This window comes from Geotrypetes seraphini, chromosome 10, assembly GCF_902459505.1.
Source record: "Geotrypetes seraphini chromosome 10, aGeoSer1.1, whole genome shotgun sequence".
NCBI lineage: Eukaryota > Metazoa > Chordata > Amphibia > Gymnophiona > Dermophiidae > Geotrypetes > Geotrypetes seraphini.
The window spans coordinates 21,011,292-21,035,249 of NC_047093.1; the positions used below are offsets into that span (position 1 = coordinate 21,011,292).

The 23,958-nt window shown below is 44.2% G+C and overlaps 1 protein-coding gene across 1 annotated transcript in view; it reads right to left on the reverse strand.

Moving 5' to 3' along the window:
• The window catches only part of LOC117368518 (rab11 family-interacting protein 4A-like), a 77,653-nt gene that overhangs the window by 35,512 nt on the left and 18,183 nt on the right, over positions 1–23,958 (reverse strand). Inside the window, exon 2 of the mRNA XM_033962256.1 lies at positions 11,217–11,304. Within this exon, the coding sequence (XP_033818147.1) occupies positions 11,217–11,304 (88 nt within the window). The remainder of the gene's footprint in view (positions 1–11,216; positions 11,305–23,958) is intronic.

A 23,958-nucleotide genomic window follows, 5' to 3' on the forward strand; every position in this document is an offset into this window, starting at 1 on the left:
AGGTCAATAAAACAGGGAGAGCAATAACATATGTTAGGAAATTGTCCACAATCGCATAAATGAAGTACAGATGTGTTTCTAGAAATCAGCATAGACAGAACAGAAAAAACACAATCCAGGCCCAGGCGGTGCAGAGAATAGACAGCAACTCCCCAAACTCTCCCCCTCATTCCCAACTCCCTCCCCATCCCCTCCCTCAATCCAACCCAACACCCCTCAAAAAAAAAAAGGGGGGGAGGTCCTTATCCAGGGAGGGGCACTCCAGAGCCCCAATGCCCACCGCTCAGTTTCGGAAATTAATTCAGACCACTTTGTTCGATAAGTTTATTACTTAATGAGTTTTATTATTGAAATTCTATTTTACAAATATTTGTATTTTTTTTAACTATATTATTGTATTTCGCTGATTGTCCAGCTCTTTTTAGTGTAAACCGCCTAGAACTTTTGGTTATGGCGGTATAAAAGAAAAAAGTTATTATTATTATCCAACAGGCAATGTACGAATACATATATTGCATTTCGCTAGCTCCGTTTTGGTTGTCACGTAATTTAACAATTGCCTCTAATGTTTGATTTGCTGTTTTATAATGGAGTCTGGGCACCCAAATTCTATTATAGAATACTGGCATAACCCAGTGTCAGGGTGTTTAACATTTAGGCACCTGAGTTCCACCTGGAAAGGAGTGTAACGTACGCTATTCTACCGAGTGGCTTTGGAAGTTCCTCAGCCTCACGAGGAGCTTTAGTGTCCTCCAAATCATTCCTCCCGATAAAGATATGGTGGAACCTTGGTTTGCGAGCATAATTTGTTCCAGAAGCATGCTCATAAACCAAACTGCTCATATATCAAAGCGAGTTTCCCCATATGAAGTAAGGGAAACTCACTTGATTGGTTCCCCTTCCCCCCCCCGCCCCCCCACCCCCGAGGCCACCGGCGCTGCTTGCTTTCACCCCCACCCCACCACATCCCAAAAGGACCCTCCCCATCCCTGCGCGCTTCCACCCCACACCTGAGAACTGGCATCACCCCCACCCCTGCCCGCGAGCCCTCCCCCCGAGAACCGGCATTGCTCGCCCACTCAAACCCAAGCCCTTACCCCGATCTGGCACCGGCACACAGCATCAACCCACAGGACATGGCAGTGCCTGAAGATGCTGCCTCTTGCCGCTGGGCTGGGCCTTAAGCATCTACGCATGCTCAAGGCCTTCTGGCTCCCGCTTTTCCCAAGAATCTCGGAGAGAGCGGGAGCCAGAAGGCCTTGAGCATGCGCAGATGCTCAATGCTCAAGGCCCAGCCTAGCGGCAAGAGGCAGCATCTTCAGGCATCGGCACGTCCTGTGGGTTGGTGCTGCGTGCTGGTGCCAGATCGAGGTAAGGGTTTAGACGGGCGGACGATTCCGGTTCTTGGGGGGGGGGGGCTCGTGGGCAGGGGGGCGATGCTGGTTCTCGGGGGGGGGCTTGCAAATCGAGTCAACGCTCGGTTCGTGAGGCACGATTTGCTTGAGTGTTTTGCTTGTCTTGCAAAACACTCGCAAACCGTGTTACACGCAAACCGAGGTTTGACTGTATTCGGGGATCTCAAAGTCCCTCCTTGAGGGCCGAAATCCAGTCAGGTTTTCAGGATTTCCCCAATGAATATGCATTGAAAGCAGTGCATGCACATAGATCTCATACATATTCATTGGGGAAATCCTGAAAACCCGACTGGATTGCGGCCCTCAAGGAGGGACTTTGAGACCCCTGCTGTATATTGAAACCCGGCCGGACTAGAGTGGAATGTATTCAGAGCATATATACAGTCAAACCTGGGTTTGTGAGTAACGCGGTTTGCGAGTGTTTTGCAAGACGAGCATAACACTCCCGCAAACCTTAATTCGCAAAATGAGCGCCGTCCCGATAAACGAGCGCTTACGTCTCGTGTAAGCACGCACGTCGTCGATGAGCGCTCTGTGCTGTGCTCATCGACATTGTCCGTGCTTACACGTGACGCGCGTATATGTGATTTTTTTTAATTGAAAATTTTTTTTACATGAATCCCTCAAGTATACAGAAAATTGGAATACCATAACAGTAAACAACATAAGTAAATCAAAGGCAGGAATCGTATCTCCTCTATAGTAACGGAAATCTGTCAATACAAAGGGCTCCTTTTACTAAGCTGCGTTAGAGCTTTAACGCGCGGAATAGCGCATGCTATATTGCTCCGCGCGCTAGACCTTAACGCCAGCATTGAACTGGCATCAGTTCTAGAAGCGTAGCGTGCGGTAATTTCCTGCGTGCGCTAGACCTTAACGCCACCATTGAACTGGTGTTAGTTCTAGAAGCGTAGCGTGCGGTAATTTCCTGCGTGCGCTAGACCTTAACGCCACCATTGAACTGGTGTTAGTTCTAGAAGCGTAGCGTGCGGTAATTTCCTGCGTGCGCTAGACCTTAACGCCACCATTGAACTGGCGTTAGTTCTAGAAGCGTAGCGTGTGTTAATTTCCTGCGTGCGCTAGACCTTAACGCCACCATTGAACTGGCATCAGTTCTAGAAGTGTAGCGTGCGGTAATTTCCTGCGTGCGCTAGACCTTAACGCCACCACTGAACTGGCGTCAATTCTAGAAGCGTAGCGTGCGGTAATTTCCTGCGTGCACTAGACCTTAACGCCACCATTGAACTGGCGTCAGTTCTAGAAGCGTAGCGTGCGGTAATTTCCTGCGTGCGCTAGACCTTAACGCCACCATTGAACTGGCGTTAGTTCTAGAAGCGTAGCGTGTGTTAATTTCCTGCGTGCGCTAGACCTTAACGCCACCACTGAACTGGCGTCAGTTCTAGAAGCGTAGCGTGCGGTAATTTCCTGCGTGCGCTAGACCTTAACGCCACCACTGAACTGGCGTCAGTTCTAGAAGCGTAGCGTGCGGTAATTTCCTGCGTGCGCTAGACCTTAACGCCACCACTGAACTGGCGTTAGTTCTGGAAGCGTAGCGTGCGGTGTAGCGCACGGTAATTTCCTGCGTGCGCTAAAAACTCTAGCGCACCTTAGTAAACAATATAGCCTAAGAAGTTATTTATCAAATTGACCTAAGAATTCTTCTAATCTAATCTAATCTAATCTAAATCTTAAGTTTATATACCGCATCATCTAGTTGAATTGAGTCAAAAAAAACTTACAGGCCCTTTTACAAAGCCGAGCGGCAACAGCCCCGAAGCCCTTTAAATCTCTATGGGCTTCGGGGCCGCTAGCGCAGCTTTGTAAAAGAGGCCGTTAATCTTTACTTTGAAATGTAACCAAGCATTTGCACGGGAAATTTATAAAAAAAAGTACCACCGAGATCTACCACCTTAGACTTCAAAGGCTTTCCGTCTAAGCTGGGTGGCTCTTGCCACATCGGGAAAACTTTGAATCTTTGCTCCACAAAACATTGCCAATTTATTCTTAAGGTATAGTTTCATGATTAATGCCTTGTCACTCTCATTCACACAAGATACCAGGAGAGTGGATCTAGTCTGGATCGTGTCTTGGGAATCTTCCGGAAATTGTGTCAGGTCAATATCTATAGTAGTCAATTGATCTATTCCCTGTTCAACCGAAATTTTTTGTTTTCTAGGAATATAATAAAGAGCAGAGACAGGTACTGAATCAGGATTAGCTCTCCCTAAGATTTCCCCAAGATACTTCCGAAAAAGTATCTCGGGAGAGATCAAGTGGGTAACAGGAAAGTTTATCAAACGTTGGTTTCTAATCCTTGCTGAATTCTCCATCATTTCTAACTCCCTCCGTATTTGCGGTTTCAGCATTCACGGTTTTGATTATTCACGGTTTTTAGCTTGCTGGCTCCTCCCCCCAAATTACATCAGCTTGCATAGAGAAAATGCTGATTCCCAGCACTTTCTTCACCGTGTTTTGCCTCTCCTTCAGGAACAGGCCAGGTCTCCCACCATGTTATTCACGGTTTCACCATATTCACGATGGTTTTTAAATAGAAAACAGCGAATAACATATGAAAAAGTTATTTGCGGTTTTTCTGTATTTGCGGTTCTGTTAATCCCCTATCACAGCAAATACGGAGGGAGAAGTGTAATATGGAAATCACTTATAGCAGATGTGCAGAATCCTCGAAGGTTAGAAACCTGCTTATACGTTCATCCAATACTTTGAAATTTGAATCAACATTCTCTAACTTAACAATCACCTTTCTTGAGAATATTTGAGACTGACTTATGACAGATTTCAATAATGTCTCCATCCTCACATTAATTAACCATAAATGTTTTAGACACATCCTGCCTAGATTCATCAGAGGCTTCAATTAAAAAAAAAAAAAAGTCATGTTAATTCAGCCTAATTTACAAAGAGGAGAGATGCACGTACAAGTTTCTTTGCACCTAGGTTAATATTTATGATTCCTGTTCTTTGGGACCAATTGTGGTGTTTTTGTTGTATGGAAATCATTTAGCTTAGCAGGGTTTAATAAAACCAAACTAAAACTAAAACTTAACCTTATAGACCGGGTCTTCAACCACAGGAAGCTCGACGCAATTAACAATAAATTTTTTTTTTTAATTAAGTAACCTGAAATAAAGAGTTAGTTTTCAAAATGTTTTAGCGAATAAAAAAGGTTTTAGAAGTTTACGGAAGAGTTGGAAGGAACGGGGACACCTCAAAATTAGGGGAAGTTCATTCATAGTAACATAGTAGATGACGGCAGATAAAGACCCGAATGGTCCATCCAGTCTGCCCAACCTGATTCAATTTAAATTTTTTTTTTTTTCTTCTTAGCTATTTCTGGGCAAGAATCCAAAGCTTTACCCGGTACTGTGCTTGGGTTCCAACTGCCGAAATCTCTGTTAAGACTTACTCCAGCCCATCTACACCCTCCCAGCCATTGAAGCCCTCCCCTGCCCATCCATTCCATAGTTAGAGAGCTGCTAAAATTCTTAACTCCTTGAATTCCTTTCCTAGAAGGAAGAGAAAGTTTAAATCGATGATAACTTCCTATAAGAGAAGTCCTTAAGCCATTATTGAGATGGATATGGAGAAATCCGCTGCTTATTCCTAGGATAAGCTGCATAAAATATGTTTTACTCTTTGCCTGGAACTTGGGACCTGGGTTGGCCACTGTTGGAAACAGAATACCGCGCTTGATGGACCTGTGGTCTGTCCCGGTATGGCAGCTCTTATGTTCTTATATACACACAGTATAAAATAAGGATGCCAGCTGGGCTGAAAGAACCAGCAACCCAGTCCTTGGTTCTGAATGCATGCGATATGTATTTCAACAGTACTGACGACACTAAAAGGATGCTTTTAGTTTGAAACAACCAAGGCAATGTAACAAAGCAGAAAACAACACAAGAGAAAATGATCAAACCAGAAGCCATCAAGTTTTCACCCAACCCACCCCCAACCATCCCAAATGAAAAGGAACTCATCCCCAGATAAGGAGAATGAAGCCATAAGATACTTACACTCTTAGCACCCCATGGCAAACCCAAGCCCAGAAACTCCCCCCCCCCCCCCCCCATTCCCAACCCGGGCTACCCTCCCCCTCCCACCCCAGGTGGATGTGCACTCAATGGCATAGTGTTCAAAATGCAGCTCTTGGAGGCAAAACCTGCCAATAGGGAGATCAAACCTGCACAAAAATAGAGCTTTTCCGAGGAGAAGAGGACGCCAGACGAGCCTCCCAACCCCATCAACTCACGCAATTTGTTTCGCCAATACCAAACCGTGGGTGCCTCCACCGAGGTCCAGTGGGTTCAAATACATTTATTCCCCAATATAAAACATTTACCCAGGAACTTCCGCTCAGAAGAACCAAACATAGACCGCGCAGAAAACTGCGAAAATAATATCGGAATGGCAGCCACCGAAAGCGGCGCCTGCAATGGTCTCCCCAACAAAGAAGCTAGGGCACTCCAGAAGGCCCGAATACTAGGACAAGACCAGAGCCCGTGAAAATAAGAATTCCCAACAACAGAGCATTTTGGGCTTAACTGGGTCTCCCATGTAATAAGCTTGGCTTTGGGAGGCATAGGCTCTCAACATGGTGCGATAGTGACATTCCCGAAGCTCAGCATTGTACACCAACCCTGGAACCCCCTTAAGAGCACGAAGAAACAAAGTGGCCGACAACATACTTCCCAGATCCCTCTGCCACGACAGTAAAATAGAAGAGAAATCACGAGGTGCCCACAGAACAGTCAATTGTTTATAAAAATAAGACACCGAGGGCTCCCCTTCTGGTTCTGCCTCCAAAAAAGAGAGAAACCTATCCTCAAAAGTCAACAACAAAGAGCCCGAAGGAAGGGATCCCACGTAATGACCCAACTGACACTGGGCAAGAGAAAGCCCCAAGGGCGGCACTCCATAGAAACATAGAAACATAGAAAATGATGGCAGAAAAGGGCCATAGCCCATCAAGTCTGCCCACTCCAACAACCCTCCCCTAATCTACACTCTATCACTCATCCCCAAGCTGCCTTCCTCTATGCTACCCTCGTAGGGATCCGACGTGGGCATCCCATTTGTTCTTAAAATCTTGTATGCTGCTGGCTATGATCACCTGCTCCGGGAGCTCGTTCCAATGGTCCACCACTCTTTCAGTGAAGAAGTACTTCCTGGTTTCCCCTGAAATTTCCCCCCCTATCCCCATGAAAGCGTTCGAAGAAAGAAGCGTGCCGTCATCACTCAAAACATGCTGCAACTGGCTCACCCCCCCCCCCCCCCCAGTCTGCCACCTATGATAGATTGAGGGCCCCATCCCAGGCAAAAAAGACCGATTGCCCACCAGGGGCAAGAGGACATTGACTGTGGGATCCTGGTGCCACAACAGCAGAACCATGCGCCATACCCGCCAGAGGGGACAAAGCAATATTAAAATTATGCTTTAATGCGGCCCAGTGTAATGTGGTCTAGATTAGAAAGTGGTTTTCTCTACTCTAACTGCTTTCTTGAGTTATAGAAATGTGTAGCAAGGGCTCCCTCTGCTGGATAAGCCTGCTGATTGCTCAGGCTTATTCTTATCCTATATTTAGAAAATTATTAAAAACTCATCTGTTTGATAATCAAGAATGTTGATCTTCAAGCTTTTTAATGATTTTATCATGCTGTGTTTGTAAATTTTTCTTTTAAGTTGTATTTAAATCAAGTTATTAATACTTGTATGTTTAAGTTGTATTTTAACCATCCTATATAATAAAACGCTAGACACGCATGCGCACTCAATTGCGTGCTTCTGTAATCCCTGCTCCGTGAGATGTAGGTCCATGGCTTTGCAGGAGTGCGCATGCGCGAGTCCCCAGCCTTACTTAAGTTTCCAGCACCTACCACTTGTCGCTAGCGCTGGACTTCCTGCTCTCCGTGTTGTATAATTCTGCTCATAGAAAAGTGTATACGATTATATTTATCTACTGTTGTGAACTGCCTAGAACTAATGGCAGGGCGGTATTTAAGAAATAAAAATTATTATCATTATTATTATTTATTTGCTTCTCAGCATGCTACTACTCCTACTACTATTTATAATTTCTATAGCGCTGAAAGGCGTATGCAGCGCTGAAAATTTAACATTTAATAGATGGTCCCTGCTCGGAAGAGCTTACTATCGAATTTGGACAAACAGGACATCTCAGGGTTGGGGAGATTCTGGTATAGGAAATGAAATAATGGCTATAGGTATCTGATAGCAGTGAGTTGAAAGCAGTTTCAAAAAAGTGGGCTTTTAGTTTGGATTTGAAGACCACTAGAGACAGAGCATGACGTATAGATTCAGGCATATGGCATGGAAAGAAAGAAGGGACGGAGTCTGGAGTTGGCAGTGGAGGAGAAGGGTACAGACAAGAGGGACATACCCGATGAACGGAGTTCACGGGAGGGGGGAGCATAGGGGGAGATAAGTGAAGTGAGATATTGGGGGGCTACAGAGCGAATGCACTTGAAAGTCAGTAAGAGAAGTTTGAAGTGTATTCAGAAACGGATGGGGAGCCAATGAAGTGGCTTGGGGCGAGGGGTAATGTGAGAGTAGCGGTTCTCACGGAATATGAGACATGCAGAAGCATTTTGAATGGATTGAACCAGCAGAAGATCAGACCAATGGTTCGACAACGATCTGCTCCAACTTAAAAGACAATGCAGACGATTAGAAAGAAAATGGAGGAAAACAAACCTAGATCAAACCAAAACTGCCTGGAAAAAAATTAACAAACAATATAAACTCCTACTAAAAGACAAGTGGAAAACTCACTACACAAATCTTATAGACACAGATACCCAAGATACCAAAAAACTTTTCCAAATATTAAAAGACCTAACTGACACCAAACCCTACACGACCACAAACACCCCACCCCCCTCAGCTACCCTCTTAGCAGACCACTTCAAGAACAAGATCACTAACCCCAGAGCCACCCTCAATCTCACCTCATCCCACCCAAACGAAATCATAATTCACCCCACAGAAAAAGAATCAACAGCAGCAGACAGAGCATGGTCTCAATTCCCCAACATGCAATGGTCCGAACTCAATAAACTCTACAAAAAATACAGCCACGCCTCCTGTGACCTCAACCGCTGCCCATCATATCTCCTTACTACCGCCAGTGTGAAATTCCGTACTCTACTTCTGCAATGGATACAAACTACACTCACAGATGGCATTTTCCCTACTGACCTCAGCGAAATTATCATTACCCCAATTCATAAAGACCGAAAAGGACCAATGGACCAACCCTCTAACTTCAGACCCATTGCCTTAATACCGCTATATGTCAAAATTACAGAAGGCCTAGTAGCCAAACTCCTCACAAACTACCTAGAGGACCATAACTTACTCCACCCCACGCAATCTGGCTTCAGAACCAACTTCAGCACTGAGACACTACTAGGCTCCCTTATGGACACAGCCAGACAACATCTTAGCACAGGAAAAAAATGCTGCTCATACAACTGGACCTAACTGCAGCATTTGATCTAGTTGATCATAACATCCTTTTTCAAATCTTGGATGCAATAGGTATCTCAGATAAAGTATACTCTTGATTTGAAGGCTTCCTAAAATCCAGAACCTACAGAGTAAAATCAAACAAAGAAAAATCTGAGCCTTGGTCAAACCCTTGTGGCGTACCACAGGGATCCCCACTATCCCCTACTCTCTTCAACCTATATACTGCCTCTCTCGGAGTCTACCTGGACAATCTAGGCATAACCACCTATAGTTATGCAGATAATATCACCATCCTCATACCATACGATCAGCCAAAGACCACCATGACAAATTTACTACATAGAACACTAGAAACAGTTACGACCTGGATGAAAGAACACAAACTGAAACTCAACCCAGATAAAACTAAATTCATTCTCCTCGAAAATGACAAAGTCCCAACCATAACCAACTTAGAACTCAACTCAATCAACTACCCAATCCAAAACACCATAAAACTACTAGGAATGACAATAGACAGATGCTGTACTATGCAACCACAAATAAATAAAACAATACAGAAATCCTTCGCAATAATGAGAAATCTGAGACAAGTCCGGAATTTTTTGAAAGAACACAATTCCAGCTTATAGTGCAATCCCTTATCCTGGGACTGCTAGATTATTGCAACATCCTCTACCTCCCCTGCCCTGCCGCTATGACCAAACAACTACAAACAATCCAAAATACAGCTCTGAGACTCATCTACTCATTGAGAAAACATGATCATATCACAGAGGCTTACATCAACTCACACTGGCTACCAATCCAAGAAAGAATACTATTTAAATTCTACTGCATAATATTCAAAACCCTAAATGGAAATAGCCCATCCTACCTAAACAACCGCCTCATCCAAGCAACCTCAACCAGACATAGAAAAACTCACTCCCCATTCACACCACCACCGATCAAAGAAGTGAAAAGGACAAAACAATACGATGGCCTCCTGGCCACTCAAGCCGCAAAACTAGACAACCAAATCTCCACCCAAAGTGCCGGGTTTTGAAAAGCCATCCGGATCCCCGGACATGTCCTCAAAAGGAGGACATGTCAATGGGAAATCCGGACGTCTGGTAATCCTTTAGAAGGATTACCATATGGCTCCTGAAAAAGGAAGATGGATTGAGACATCCGGATTTTACTTCTATTGCTTTCAATGGAGGTAAAACTCAGATGTCTCAATCTGTCCTCTTTTTTGGGGGATGGTAACCCTAGACTCAGGGCTGGTTTTAGACATGCTGGGGCCCAGGGCAGAAATTAAGGAGGGGGGGGGCCTTTCTTTTACCTGCCCTTCTCCAAATTTCCTCATGCACCATTACGACTATATACGTGTAAAGCATTACGAAGGGAAATGGGCTAAAAAGATTTTGTTTGTTAAAAAGAACTCACGCAAGATGAAAATTTGGAAAAGATATGATCAAATGATATGAATCAAAAATATTTTGAGCTGCACATACTGGGGTCCAAATATATTACTAAACAAAATTGTAGCCCTACTGGTTTTAAGAAAGGTTTGGACAAATTCCTGGAGAAAGAGTCTGTTATTGAGAAAGACATGGGGGGAGCCACTGCTTGCCCTGGATCAGCAGCATGGAATGTTGCTACTTTTTGGGATTCCGGAATCTTGCTATTCTTTGAGATTCTGTATGGAATGTTGCTACTCTTTGGGATTCTAGAATCTTGTTACTCTCTGGGATTCCGGAATCTTGCTATTCTTTGAGATTCTGTATGGAATGTTGCTACTCTATGGGATTCTAGAATCTTGTTACTCTCTGGGATTCCGGAATCTTGCTATTCTTTGAGATTCTGTATGGAATGTTGCTACTCTTTGGGATTCTAGAATCTTGTTACTCTCTGGGATTCCGGAATCTTGCTATTCTTTGAGATTCTGTATGGAATGTTGCTACTCTTTGGGATTCTAGAATCTTGTTACTCTCTGGGATTCCGGAATCTTGCTATTCTTTGAGATTCTGTATGGAATGTTGCTACTCTTTGGGATTCTAGAATCTTGTCACTCTCTGGGATTTCGGAATCTTGCTATTCTTTGAGATTCTGTATGGAATGTTGCTACTCCTTGGGTTTTGGCCAGGTACTAGGGACCTGGATTGGCCACTGTGAGAATGTGCTACTGGGCTTGATAGTCCATTGGTCTGACCTAGTAAGGCTGTTCTTATGTTCTTATGTCATTTCTAAGCTCCCTGGACATTAATACAAGTTTAGAAATATCTACATTAAGCATCGCTTACCTTTGATGGCAAAAACTCCATGGCAGAAGTCCTTGAAGTTTAGTTTGCCCAGGTCATGTGGGTCCAGGTACTTTGCAAGTTTCTCCACCTACGAGAAGAGAAATAGGAAAGATTTTACTTCCTGTTGAATCTGCTCCAGCCTTCCATTTGTTTTTCTAGGAGCAGGTGATTCCTAAGAAAAGGGGCTATAGGGAAAGGCAGGCCCAGATCACCCTGTGAGCTATGGTTCCCCCCGACTGTCAGTGAAGAATTTGCATTCTGGGAAATATTTGAAAATTCATAAATTGTGGTGTGTGTCACAGCCAAAATCGTTACCCAGGGCACTGGAGGATTTCAGATGTTTTTTTTCCCCTGCCATATAATACAGATCCTGGGATTGTTTCCTGCTGAGCCCATCAATAAGTCTTGGCTTTTCAACTTTACATAACTGGTTCTGAAGGGTTGTCATAGTATCTTGTTCAGTACAGCCTAAATTCTATATACACTTCTCCCTCTGTATTCGCGGTTTCGATTATTCAGTTTTTAGCTTGCTGACTCCTCCCCCCCATTACATCAGCTTACATAGGGAAATCTCTGATTCCAAGCGTTTACAGAGAAAATCGCTGATTCCCGGCACTTTCTTCACCGTGTTTTGCCTCTTCTTTTTTTTTTTTTTATTATTTATTTATGATTTTTGTACAACCAATGAAAATGGTACAGAGAAATACTGAAATACACATATTAAGTCAATACAGACTAAAAACAATATACAGGCAATATACTCATTATTATAGTCCTCAAATGGGGAGGAAGGCAAGACAAAGAAAAACCCCCTGGGGAAAAGGGATATACCAAAAACATAAAGGAAATAGCAGTACTTAGATATTAACCTACTATTAAACTAAATTCCGCTCTAAATCACTTGATTCATTCTGGCTGCAATGGAGTCCCTTTACTCTCTAAGAAAAAACCTAGTTGGGCAGGCTCAAAAAATATATATTTATTCCCTTGATAGGTAATAAAACATTTACAAGGAAATCTTAACTGAAAAATTGCCCCCAATGAAATAACTTTAGGACGATATTGCAAAAATTCTTTCCTCCTGGATTGTGTCCATTTCGAGACGTCAGGAAATATATATACCCTTTCACCTAGAAAGGTGACTTGTTTCAACTTAAAGTATAATTTCAACAGCATTTCTTTATCTTGTAAGAATACAAGGGAAACTAGTAATGTTGCCCGACCCAGCAATTCAATTTCAGAGGATTGCAATATTGCTGATACATCTAATTGCTCAGTTCCACCTTCTAATACTTTTTCTTTTTGAGCATTCTTTAAATAATAAATTTTCTGTATAGGTGGAAGATTCAATTCTGATACTTTTAAAACTGTGATCATAAAGTTCTTGAAGAGTTCCTGGGAGGACATAAATTTTGCTATAGGAAAATTAAGAATCCTAAGATTCAGATTTTTTTGCTGATTTTCCAAATTTTCTATCTTCCTCAGAAACATCATTCTATCAGTCATTTGTTTGGTCTGCAAATTTTTATTCTCAGTTGTTAGTTTTTCTAGTTTAGAGAAGTCAATCTTCTGCTGTTGAACTGATGTCTCCAAAAGGGTTATCCTGGAAGAGGTATTTAAAGTAACAGAAATAAAGTTTGTACAAACCGAGTGCAGGTTTTCAATTGCAGACCATATAGAGTCAAGGGTCACTGCCTGTGGTTTCTCCAGCGGCTTGAGGGGGGAGATAACTGCCAGGTTCCCATAGGCTAAGTCTCCAGAGATCAAACTCCGGGCTCCCTCACCCTCCCCACCGCTGGTTCCTTCAGGATTAACGCTCCCGTGTTGCAACGATTCCTGTGCCAGAATCGGCAGCGCTGTAATCACATCCGGGTCAGCCTCGGGTGCAGTATGCGTCATGCTCGATGTGGTCGGCATGTCCTCCAACTGCGACCGCTCTCGCGAAGTTTCGCCGGGCATTGGGGGCGTGTGCGGTCCTCGTGGGCTCAGCGAAAGTTCGCCGTCCAAGCTGTGATCCACCCCAATCACAGCAGCAGATACGCCCGGTAAGTAGGTTGGGACTGCATATGATGTTATGGCAGTCTGTCGTGGGGTTGAAGAGCCAGATAAAGGTGGAGGAAAACCTCTCTGTTTTCCCCTTCTTTTAGGCATCGAAGAAAAATGTTTGAGCAATATAACCCGAAAAAAAAAAATTGCCGTGGGAAGAGGAGCTCTCAAACCAACGTCTGCTCAAATCGCCATCTTCTGTTTTGCCTCTTCTTCAAGAACAAACCAGGTCTCCCACCATGTTATTTGCGGTTTTACCATATTCATGATGGTTTTTAATAGAAAACAGCGAAAAACATATGAAAAAGTTATTCACGGTTTTTCTGTATTTGTGGGTCTGTTAATCCCCTATCACGGCGAATACGGAGGGAGAAGTGTACAATATGGCGTCCCAAGTTATGTATGTGTGAACTGGTGCACACAACTGATTTGTGCACGCAATGTAATTGTTTAAGAAGCCAACACAGTGTTAATGCCTATTGGTAATGAAGATTATTCCTTTAAATCGACTTCTCTCTTTTTCCGCCTTTTTCCCCCGTGAACTAGTAATTAGTGGTCTAAGGGCTGGATTCGCAAAGCAAAACCAATCATGTACCGATCGGTTTGCGATCAATTTACGACCCCGCTTCCATTCACTAACCTTACTCCCGATCCGATTCCTGCCCGATCCAATCTGCGCATGTAAATGAGGGGGAATTGCATGCAAATATAGGAAGGAAGCGATTCACAAAAGAAAACTTCAGGAACACCGACTGGGCTGGCCAATCAAAAGAAGCGACTGCTGGGGACCAGTCGCTCACCGCCTTTCCGACTGTCCTGCTCTCTGTTCTCGGCCTGAAATCCCAGCCCTGCAGCCCTGAAACTATCCAAAAAGCGCCCAGCTCTCTGCCGCTCTCCTCTCTTCCGCCATGCTGCCCTGCTCTCTTCTTTCCTTGCCTCTGCCATGCTGCCCTGCTCTCTTCGGCTATGCCCCACTGTGAGCCCGTGTTTTTAACCCCCGGCTGATCTCCTTCATGTCTCCTTCCTGAACACACCTGCCTGCCTACCTGCCACGATTACGCCTGCCTGCCTACCCCGAACACGCCTGCCTGCCTGCCCCAGTGCAAGCCTGTGGTTTTAACCTGAAGCAGGTTAAAACCTTGGGCTCCTAAAAAAAGAAAAAAAAAAACTATGCTAGCCCTGGAGCTCCAACGCATGCGCAGACCATCTACAGATGGTCTGCGCATGCGCTGGGATCGCTATAGAGCGATCTGGGCAGGAAGATGGGGGCGTTCCTCCGATCGCCCCATCTGCATATTGCAGTTTTCTGAATTCATCGGACCTGCCCGGATTGGGCCCAATCAGGCAGGTTTGTGAATCTAGCCCTAAGGAAGGAAACGTTTTCCAGCGGCAGCAATTTCAAACGGCCCGCTCTCCCCGAAAGCTCCTCCCCTCTCCCCGAGTACAGCCAATGAGGCGGAACGCCCCAGAGGTGACGTCGGCGGCACAGGGCAGACTGGAGGAGGAAGGGCGGAGCCGATCAGGGAAGCATCGCAGCCGCCACCATGTTACTGGCGGCGTGCTTGGGAGAAACCATCCGCCTTAATTTCTGCCTTTCTCCCGCGTGAACTGTAATTAGTGGTCTAAGGAAGGAAACGTTTTCTTTATATGTTATTTTGATTCTAGTATTTTTATATTATATTCCAGCTGTATTGCTATAACAACAGGTTCTTCTTGTGAACTCATGTGGAAATGATAAATAAAAAAAATAAAAAAAGAACCCAACCGATGCCAATACTTGGCAATTAACACCTAATAATTGATGCTAGTACAAGCTACGTGCACAACTTGGTAGGTACATTCTATAAATGGTATGTGTCACTTCTAGTGTGCAAATCTCAGAAGTGGGAGTGGCCAGGGGAGGAGCATGGGCAGATTGTGTGCGTTCCTAAAAGTTAGGTGCACTGTTTTAGAATACGTCCAATCTGTGCATAGCTTAGACGCAGGCATTTAAGCCTGGTTTTCCTTGGCCTAAATGTTATGCTGTGCGCGGCCGCTAAGAATGATCCTATACATAGCAGGAGCCTTTTATAGAATCATGCTAAGTGCCATGCTTAGGGTTACCAGATTTTCTGTTTGGAAAATCTGGACCCCCTAGATCAGGGGTGTCCAATGTCGGTCCTCGAGGGCCGCAATCCAGTCAGGTTTTCAGGATTTCCCCAATGAATATGCATGAGATCTATTAGCATACAATGAAAGCAGTGCATGCAAATAGATCTCATGCATATTCATTGGGGAAATCCTGAAAACCCGACTGGATTGCGGCCCTCGAGGACTGACATTGGACACCCCTGTCCTAGATCCTCTGCCAGGCCCACCCAGTTACGCCCCCAAACCCACCCTAGCCCAACCCCTCACTGCCTGCTCTCATGATGCATGGATGCGACGCGATGATGTCAATTGCATGCACGTGTGCACATGACATCATCGCGTGGCATCTGCCTGACAGAGATTTGTTCTAAGCTTTTCATAACCCAGACAAAGTGCCAGATTTTGAGAAGCCGTCCGGAACCCCAGGCTTTCTTGAATTCAGACACACCTCTTCCGGGAGACTGTTCCACGCATCTACCACCCTTTCTGTAAAAAAGTATTTCCTTACATGACTCCTGAGCCTATCACCTCTTAACTTCATCCTTTGCCCTCTCATTCCAGAGCTTCCTTTCAAATGAGACTCGACTCATGTGCATTTATGCCACGTAGGGTGGTAGATGTGTGGAACAGTCTCCGGGAAGAAGTGGTGGAGACAGAGACTGTGTCTGAATTCAAGAAAGCCTGGGTTAGGCATGTGGGATCTCACCGTTCCCGTCCCCGCGGATAACCCCGGGAAACCATCTTCATGTCATTCTTTAAGGAGAGAGGGAAGAATCAGAGTATGAATGGCCACAACCACTGACCCGCAAGCTTTGCTTTGAAGAATGCTGGTGTAGAAGGACTGAGGTTGAAACAGACACTACAGAATGACAGTCTCTGGTATCCAGAGCAGTTATGACATGGGATTATTTCCCGCGGTTATCCGCGGGGACGGGAACGGTGATGAATTTTGTCACCGTGTCATTCTCTAATGGTTACTGCAGATGGGCAGACTAGATGGGCCATTTGGCCTTTATTTGCCATCATGTTACAATGTTTCTATAACCATAAAGTTCTATGACATCACAATGTAAATGTTAAGAGCCTTAGCCAATAGGGAGAGGAGGAGATAGTGGATGGGCTATTTGGCCTTCATCTGCCGTCATGTTTCTATGTGAGCCCACCAGGACAGGCAGAGAAAGTGCTTGAAGTACCCGTATGTAAACCAGGTGTGATTGTATAACTACCAAAAGATGGCATCCGAATCCCTTTCCCTTTCTTTTTAGTCTGCGCTGTCTGTTGATTTTTGCTGCCGTCTGCTACTCCAACTGGGGTCTGGGCTATATTTAAGTGTCTGACAAAACTTGCAACATCATAAGGCTAATTTAATGGCTATGGTAGCAGTGTGCACCTGGAGCTTGTAAATACATCTAGTATCTTATAAAGCCTCCATATAGCGCAGAATGTTGTGAATTTCTTACTTAATAGGGAGATAAAGCTTAGTATTCTGTGGCAAGAATTACTCTATAATAATATGATCACAGCTATAATCTGTTGTTAATAATATTACTTTCCATATATTATTTTAAATATTATTGTGAAGTGCTCAGACCAAGTAACCCAAAATATAGTGAAGTCACTACAATGAGGTTAACAAGGGGACCATCATCGCCTTCACCTGTCCCCTGCCCTCCCTAGATGAACACAAAAATTTTTCAGATCAACTTAATGTACTTATATGAATAGGGGGGTAGTTGGTTTCGTTAATTCTCATTGATGACTGTGTACTAATAAAAATCTTTGTGCTCCGTTAAAATCCTAGAACTGTTCATTCATTCTTCCAATCCCGTCCCCCCGACTCGAGTTTCACCTCTTCATCAGGGAGGGACACTGGTAATGGCTCACTGAGACCAGACTCATTCAAAGCAAACGGGTCTTCTCTTGTTTCTCTATTTTCCTTCTCTTTTCGTTTTCTCTTTCTCTTTCTCTCTTCTTTTTCTTCTCTCCTTCACTTCGCTGATTCCAATTTATTTAACCAACCGCTTTAAAAAAAGCGACCCTTTCCAATATGTTTTTTCCCATTCCCACTTTCTCCCTTTCTTCTCCAAAACATGTAACTTTCCCCCTCCTTTCCCTCTTATCCTCACTTTCATGTTAGTCAAGTTATGTTTTTGATGTTCACCCATCGGCTTTTTATATTTATGACTCTTTTCTCTTTTTATAATTTTATTATAAACCGGCCAGATACCTGCTGATGGTCGGTATATTAAAAACTTAATAAACTTGAAACTTGATGAACAAAACTGGTGGAAATGGGACTGGTTTACTTCCATAAGTGATTAAAAAAAAAAAAAAAAGACGACTCATTTACAGGAGTACAATGAACACTAAGGAAAGGCCTTCCAAGAGACCTTCACTTTTGTTGTATCTGCAATTTGGAGACTTTGGGCGGAGTCTGTATAGGACGCCTGAGCGGCTTTTGAGAATTGCATACGGGCCTCTTATATAGGCAGCCCCCCAGATCCATGACCTGTAAGTGATCCTTTACCTACACCTTTTATTCCCTAATCATTTAATATCCTGTATAGTAACCCTCTATCTATACCCTTCAATCCCCTTCTCCTTCAGGAAATCATCCAATCCCTTCTTGAAACCCAATATCGTACTCTGTCCTATCACCCCTTCTGGAAGCGTATTCCAGGTGTCCACCACCCTCTGAGTGAAGAAGAACTTCCTAGCATTTGTTCTGAATCTGTCTCCTTTCAATTTTTCTGAATGCCCTCTTGTTTTTATTGTGCCTACTAGTCTAAAGAATTTGTCCCTCTCCACCTTCTCTATGCCTTTCATGATCTTATAAGTCTCTATCATGTCTTCTCTAAGTCTCCGCTTTTCCAGGGAAAAGAGCCCCAGCTTCTCCAGCCTCTCAGCATATGAAAGGTTTTCCATGCCTTTTATCATCCTTGTTGCTCTTCTCTGGACCCTCTCGAGTATCGCCATATCCTTCTTAAGGTACGGCGACCAGTATTGGTCCAGATGTGGGCGCACCATCGCCCGACACAGTGGCAGGATAACTTCCTTCGTTCTGGTCGTGATACCTTTTTTGATAATGCCCAACTTTCTGTTCGCCTACTTTGAGGCCACTACGAATTGTGCCGCCGGCTTCATTGTTATATCCACCAATACCCCCAAGTCCTTTTCTAGGTTGCCTTCCCCCAGTACCATTCCTCCCATCGTATAGCTACACATCGGGTTCCCTTTCCCTATGTACAAGACTTCACATTTCTCTACATTGAAGCTCATCTGCCATTTTTTTGCCCACTCACTCAGTTTGTTCAGGTCCCTTTGAAGTTCTTTACATTCCTCAACAGTTCTAACCCTACTGGAGAGTTTTGTGTCACCTAGCTGTGAGAAGAAGCCTGGATTTACAGGACCGTACCAGATAAGTGACCTCTAGTGCAGTGTTCTTCAACCGCCGGTCTGTGGACCAGTGTCGATCCTCAGAAATTTCCTGCCGGTCCACAGGGCCGGCACGTGCATCGGGCCCCAGACAGTGCTCTTCAGCCGCCAGTCCATGATACGATCGATGCGGCATTGTCTTCGGGCCGACTCCTTCTTCCTCAGTGCTGCAGTGCACAAAGCCGTGGGCAGAGGCTCCTACGCGCGTCCTGCGCTTGAACCGGAAGTGATTGATTTACATCTGCTGTCTGTTCAGGAAGAAATGCATTTGTTTCTTTTCCTCTGGGGTTCTACTGCATGCAGAGTCTTGCATCATAGGGTTTGTTTGTATATATTAGTATTTTTAGTTTTTGGTCCCTTATTTGCATGCGGTTATCTGTGTTCTGATAGGAATGAATATTGAGAAGCATACAGTGGGCTAGATTCACTAAGCAAACCAATCATGTACTGATCAGTTTGTGACCCCTTAGCGACCAAATTCCCCTCTTCCCGATTCACTTACCTCTCTGCCGATCATCTTCCGATCCGCGCATGCAAATGAGGGGAGAGACATTCAAAAGTAGGGAAGGCAGCGATTCAAAACACAATCAATCCGATCCGACTGGGCTGACGGATCAACTCCAAAAGCGATTGCTGGGGAATAGTCATTCAGTGGTTTCCGACTGCATATCCTGCTCTCTGCCCTGAAGTCCTGCTGCCCTGCACTGCCCCGAATCTCCCCGAAGTCATAGAAGCATAGAAGATGACGGCAAATAAGGGCCATAGCCCATCAGGTCTGCCCACTCTACTGACCCACCCCCAAGTCTACTATCCTAGGGATCCCACTCCTGGTGGCAGGTTCCCTTAGCTTAACCCTCTAAGGGATCCCACATGGGCATCCCATTTGCTCTTAAATTCTTGCACGCTGTTTGCCTCGATCACCTGCACTGGGAGCTCGTTCCAAGGATCAACCACTCTCTTGGTGAAGAAATATTTCCTGGTGTCACCATGAAGTCCTGCCACCCTGCACTGCCCCGAATCTCCCCGAAGTCCTGCTACCCTGCACTGCTCCAAATCTCCTACTCTCTGCCCCGAAATCCTGCCGCCCTGCACTGCCCTTCCCCACCCTGCGAGCCTGTGGTTTTAACGCACGGGTTTAAAGTGGGTTAAAACCATGGGCTTGCAAGGCTCAAACTACTAAAAAAAAAAAAAGTTAAAAAAAAAAAAAAAAAAGCTCCGATGGGCATGCACAGACCATCTACAGATGGTCTGCACATGTGCGATCCATGCAGGCAAATGGGGGCATTCCTCCGATCGCCCCCATCTGCATATTTTACTTTCGTGAATTCGTCAGACCTGCTCGGGTCGGGCCCGATTGGGCAGGTTAGTGAATCCGGCCCAGTGTGCTTTGTGTAGTTTAATTTTGTGGTTAACCATTATGTGTTGTTAATATGATTATATTATGTGTGTGTATATATGAAAAATGAATGGAAAAAATGGTGTTACATGACCATCGGAGCAGTGCAACGCATTCAGTGCGCCAGCCAGTACAAAAAAACCTCTTGCACAGTTTTGTAAAAGGGGGGGGGGGGAGGTTAAATTTTCTGATGACACAAAGTTGTTAGATCGCAAGAGGATTGTGAGAAATTGCGAGAGGACCTTCGGAGACTTGGGCGTCAAAATGGCAGATAACGTTTAATATGAGCAAGTGCAAAGTGATGCATGAGTGGGAAAGAGGAACCCCCGAACTATGTCTGTGTGATGCTGGGTTCTGTGTTAGGAGTCACTGCCCAGGAAAAGGATCCAGGTGTCATTGTTGAGGAGATGTTGAAACCCTCAGCTCAATGTGCGGCAGCAGCTAAGAGAGCAAATAGAATGTTAGGAATTATCAGGAAAGGAATGGAACACAAAGATGACAATGTTATAATGCCCTTCTATTGCTCTAAGGCAGTGATTCCCAACCCTGTCCTGGAGGAACACCAGGCCAATCGGGTTTTCAGGCTAGTCCTAATGAATATGCATGAGAGAGATTTGCATATGATGGAAGTGATAGGCATGCAAATTTGCTTCATGCATATTCATTAGGGCTAGTCTGAAAACCCAATTGGCCTGGTGTTCCTCCAGGACAGGGTTGGGAACCACTGCTCTAAGGTACAGCCGCACCTTGAATACTGTGTACAATTCTGGTCGCCGTACCTCAAAAAGATATAGCGAAACTAGAAAAGGTACAGAGAAGGGCAACGAAAATGATAAAAGGTTTGCGACGACTTCCTTATGAGGAGAGGCTAAAGCGGCTAGAGCTCTTCAGCTTGGAGAAGAGACGGCTCAGGGGTGATATGAAAGAGATCTATAAAATACTGAGTGGAAAGGGTAGATGTGAATCGCTTGTTCACTCTTTCCAAAAATACTAGGACTAGGGGACATGCGATGAAGCTACTAAGTAGCAGATTTAAAACAAACCAGAGAAAATATTTCTTCACACAATGTGTAATTAAACTCTGGAAATTGTTGCCGGAGAATGTGGTGAAATCAGCTTAGCAGGGTTTAAAAAAAAAAAAAAGACTTGGCTAGTTTCCTAAATGTGAAGTCCATAGGCCATTATTGAGATGGCTTCAGGAAATCCACTGCTTATTCCTAGGATAAGCAGCTTAAAATCTGTTTTACTACTTGGGATCTAGCTAGGTACTTGGGACCTGGGTTAGCCACTGTTTGAAACAAGATGCTGGTGGGCTTGATAGACCTTCAGTCTGTCCCAGTACGGCAATTCTTATGTTAGCCAAGTAGAGGACAAACAAGCCATTGTGACATCACTGATGTGGCTGGCTCTTAGCCATTGGTGGAATGAAGCATTATGACATCACAATCTCAGCTCTGGAATGTTGCTACTATTTGGGTTTCTGCCAGGTACTTGGGACCTGGATTGGCCACTGTTGGAAACAGGAAACTGGGCTTGATGGACCTTCAGTCTGTCCCAGTATGGCAATTCTTATGTTAGCCAAGTAGAGGACAAACAAGCCATTGTGACATCACTGATGTGGCTGGCTCTTAGCCATTGGTGGAATGAAGCATTATGACATCACAATCTCAGCTCTGGAATGTTTGCTACTACTTGGGATCTGGATTGGCCACAGTTGGAAACAGGATACTGGGATTGATGTATGACACTCAGTTCTTATGTTATGTAATATTTCTCTAAGTAAAATGGCCCAACTTTATGCTGTACTTCTCAAATGTGGCAAAAAGTATGTATGGGTTCTTTAATTCTTCACTTTTCGCTATAAAGAAAAAAGAGAGGTGTTCACAAGCCCATACTTAAGTTGGGGGGGGAGGGGAGAACCCAGTGCATGTCCATTCAATTCTCAAATACAATATACCGCATGTTCTTCCCCTCTTTCCACTGTGGCCAATAAAAACAGCAGGGCAAAGCAAGTGGGCAAATTCTTCCAAGAGAAACAACACAGATAATTTATCTTTGAAAATGTGCATTGAATAAGAGCAACAGTCTAACGTACCACTGGGCAGGCTGTTTAAACATTGCTCCCCTGCCACTCTCTTGGAAATCAGCCTGAAATCTATAATGAATTTTGGCAAGTTAGATGAAGCCTTGTGGTGCTCGTAACAGAGGTTCAGCGTAATAACCAGCACTGAACCAAAACTAACCCTTTAGCCCTTTATGACTGTCTATTTTTCAGTGACGGAAGATCATTACAGGCTGTTTCCAGAACAAATCGAATATTCAGTGGCATAAGGCAGCCGGCTGCACAGATGGAAAACCTGTGATTTATTTCTCCGATGGATATTTTTAGAAACTCAGTCACTTCGTGTCTGTTGTTATTACTTTTCGGGCCACGCAGCGCTGGCTGGAAGCTTCCAGAGCTTGTGAATCAGGTAGGCACAAATTTATGATAGATTTTTTTTTTTTTACTTAAAGCTCAGTAATGTGCTGAGTTGAGATCTATTTATAAGCCACTGAGGGTAGAAAAATGGTTTAAAAACAGTTCTCGTTCTCCTGCAGGCTGCTTTTGGCTTGTTAACCATATTTTCACTCTGAATCAAGTTTTAATATTTGTACATGACAAACTGGGTATAGTTTCCTCAAAATACTTCTTTATAACATAACATTATACTTATAGACCGTGTTACCATAAAGTTCTACGCGGTTTACAAAAGATTATAAACATTAAACATAATCATATATTTGAATGAGTCAGCTAGTCAGGTATTTAGAGAAAATGTCTGTAAGAAACAGCTGTGAGCAACAATGATCGAAATTATTTTTCATGAGAAGCAGCCTGAGATGCTAAAGAGTGATTTAGGAATTTCCTGCTTTTACAACCTTTTACAGAAGGGAAATTGAACAGAGCATGAGTTTTTCTACTGCATTTGTGCATATGGAAAAACTATTAGCCAGATAAGTAGGGGCTGCACCATATAAAATCTTGTATTGTCTGGCAATAATTTTTTTTCCTTAACCCGAAGTTCTATTTATCCACCTCCAGTTACTTGTTGAATTTTCAAGAATAAAGCATTTCATGGTTACTAACCTCTGCTACTGAGCAAAGATCGAACCTGGAAAGAATGAAAGGGTAATAATCACTTAGATGAGTCAAAGGTGCCATCACCGTAATTAACAGGCACCTATGTGCACCTAGCATCTAACTTCAAGGGGGACATACATGTGGCTGGAGCTTGGGTGGGCCTTGGCTGTGTCTCCCATTTGCCCACCTAGTTTACACAATAGTATAAATTACGCATTTCACTTGGTACACTTAGAAGCGCTAACTCACACCTGTCATGTACAACAGATGGCGTAAGAAAAAGCTAGAGTTACCATATGGCTCCAGAAAAAGAAGAGGACGGATTGAGACATCCGGGTTTTACTTCCATTGAAAGCAATGGAAGTAAGGAGGACAGATCAAGACGTCCGGGTTTTACTTCCACTGAAAGCCATGGAAGTAAAACCCGGATGTCTCAATCCATCCTCCTTTTTCTGGAGCCATTTGGTAACCCTAACCCAGGGGTAGGCAATTCCAGTCCTCGAGAGCCGGAGCCAGGTCAGGTTTTCAGGATATCCACAATAAATATGCATGAGATAGATTTGCTTCTCAAGGAGGCAGTGCATGCAAATCCATCTCATACAGATTCATTGTGG